At 48.9% G+C, this 1,346-nt stretch overlaps 1 protein-coding gene across 1 annotated transcript in view; it reads left to right on the top strand.

Moving 5' to 3' along the window:
* LOC105548676 (GON-4-like protein) overlaps positions 1-1,346 on the top strand; it is a gene marked incomplete at its 3' end in the record, with an annotated part of 26,924 nt that overhangs the window by 21,042 nt on the left and 4,536 nt on the right. Inside the window, exons 6-7 of the mRNA XM_011992833.1 lie at positions 332-519; positions 622-741. Of these exons, the coding sequence (XP_011848223.1) occupies positions 332-519; positions 622-741 (308 nt within the window). The remainder of the gene's footprint in view (positions 1-331; positions 520-621; positions 742-1,346) is intronic.

Genomic DNA, 1,346 nt, shown 5'->3' with positions numbered 1-1,346 from the left:
CTGAAACCAGAGCCTGTCTAATCTTCACAGGCTCAGGAATGCCATGGATGTCCTGGAAGGGATGCTCAAGGAAGGAGGTTCTGGGACATGGGAGGGGCCTTACCTCCTTGCTCTGCTTGGGGTAGTGTCCTAGCTGGAGACCAGTAGGGCAGAGTGGAGAGTGGGATCGTTAGGAGTCAAATCTAGTATTAGTACCCTTCCCCTGTAGGCAGCTAAGGAGGAAGAGAAAGTTTTAGTATTCTTTGTTACCAGGCAGTCTCTGTGTGTTTCCCAGTTGACTAGGAAAGCAGAACATGGAGGTATATGGGATTGGTTGGGAAGGGTAGCCTAGAGAGGCTCTGGAGACTTCCTCTTTCCCTCTGTGATTCTCCTCAGCTCAAGACACAGATGTGGCAGCTCCTCAAGGGCCACGACCACCTACAGGATGAGTTTTCTATCTTCTTTGACCACTTGCGCCCAGCAGCTAGCCGGATGGGTGACTTTGAAGAGATCAATTGGACTGAGGAGAAGGAGTATGAGGTATAGGCCCTGAGGCTGCTGTAGCCTTATGAAGCGGGGAGGCCACACGTGGGAGGGATATTGGCCTGGTGTCTGTGCTGAGCAGCACCAACTCCTTCTCAGTTTGATGGCTTTGAAGAAGTGGCCCTGCCTGATGTGGAAGAAGAGGAGGAGCCTCCCAAGATACCCACAGCCTCAAAGAACAAGAGAAAAAAAGAGATCGGGGTCCAAAATCATGATAAGGTATTTTCTTTGTTTGTTTGTTTTTGAGACAGAATCTCGCTCTGTCACCCAAGCTAGAGTGCAGTGGTGTAATCTTGGCTCACTGCAACCTCCACCTCCCAGATTCGAGCGATTCTCCCACCTCAGCCTCTCAAATAACTGGAATTACAGACACATGCCACCACGCCCAGCAAATTTTTGTATTTTTGGTAGAGATGAGTTTTCACCATGTTGGCTAGGCTGGTCTCGAACTCCTGACCTCAAGTGATCCACCCGCCTCGGCCTCCCAACATGCTGGGATTACAGGTGTGAGCCACTGTGCCCGGCCTAAAATTATGATAAGGTATGCCAGGTTATTGAAAAGCATCTATGTTTCATGAATCAAGCCTTGCGTTTTCTCACTAATCATTTCTCTGGCTTACTATGGCCCAAGGTTTCTAGTTGAAAGACTCTAGGATCTGAGACAATCATGGAGAACAGACCAAAGGTCAGGCTGAGACAGACATGCAGAGCCTTTGGGAAAACAGTGCCGTTGTTGCAGGGGCCTTAGGATTCCCTAGTTAGGAGGATTTGTTTCTTCCCCTTTTCTCTCTAGCTCGGAGTTATTACCCTTAATTCAACTTTTT

Source organism: Mandrillus leucophaeus, unplaced genomic scaffold (assembly GCF_000951045.1).
Source record: "Mandrillus leucophaeus isolate KB7577 unplaced genomic scaffold, Mleu.le_1.0 Scaffold418, whole genome shotgun sequence".
In the NCBI taxonomy this organism is placed as follows: domain Eukaryota; kingdom Metazoa; phylum Chordata; class Mammalia; order Primates; family Cercopithecidae; genus Mandrillus; species Mandrillus leucophaeus.
Note: the sequence above shows the minus strand (reverse complement) of the source record. Positions and strands in the feature narration are given on the sequence as shown.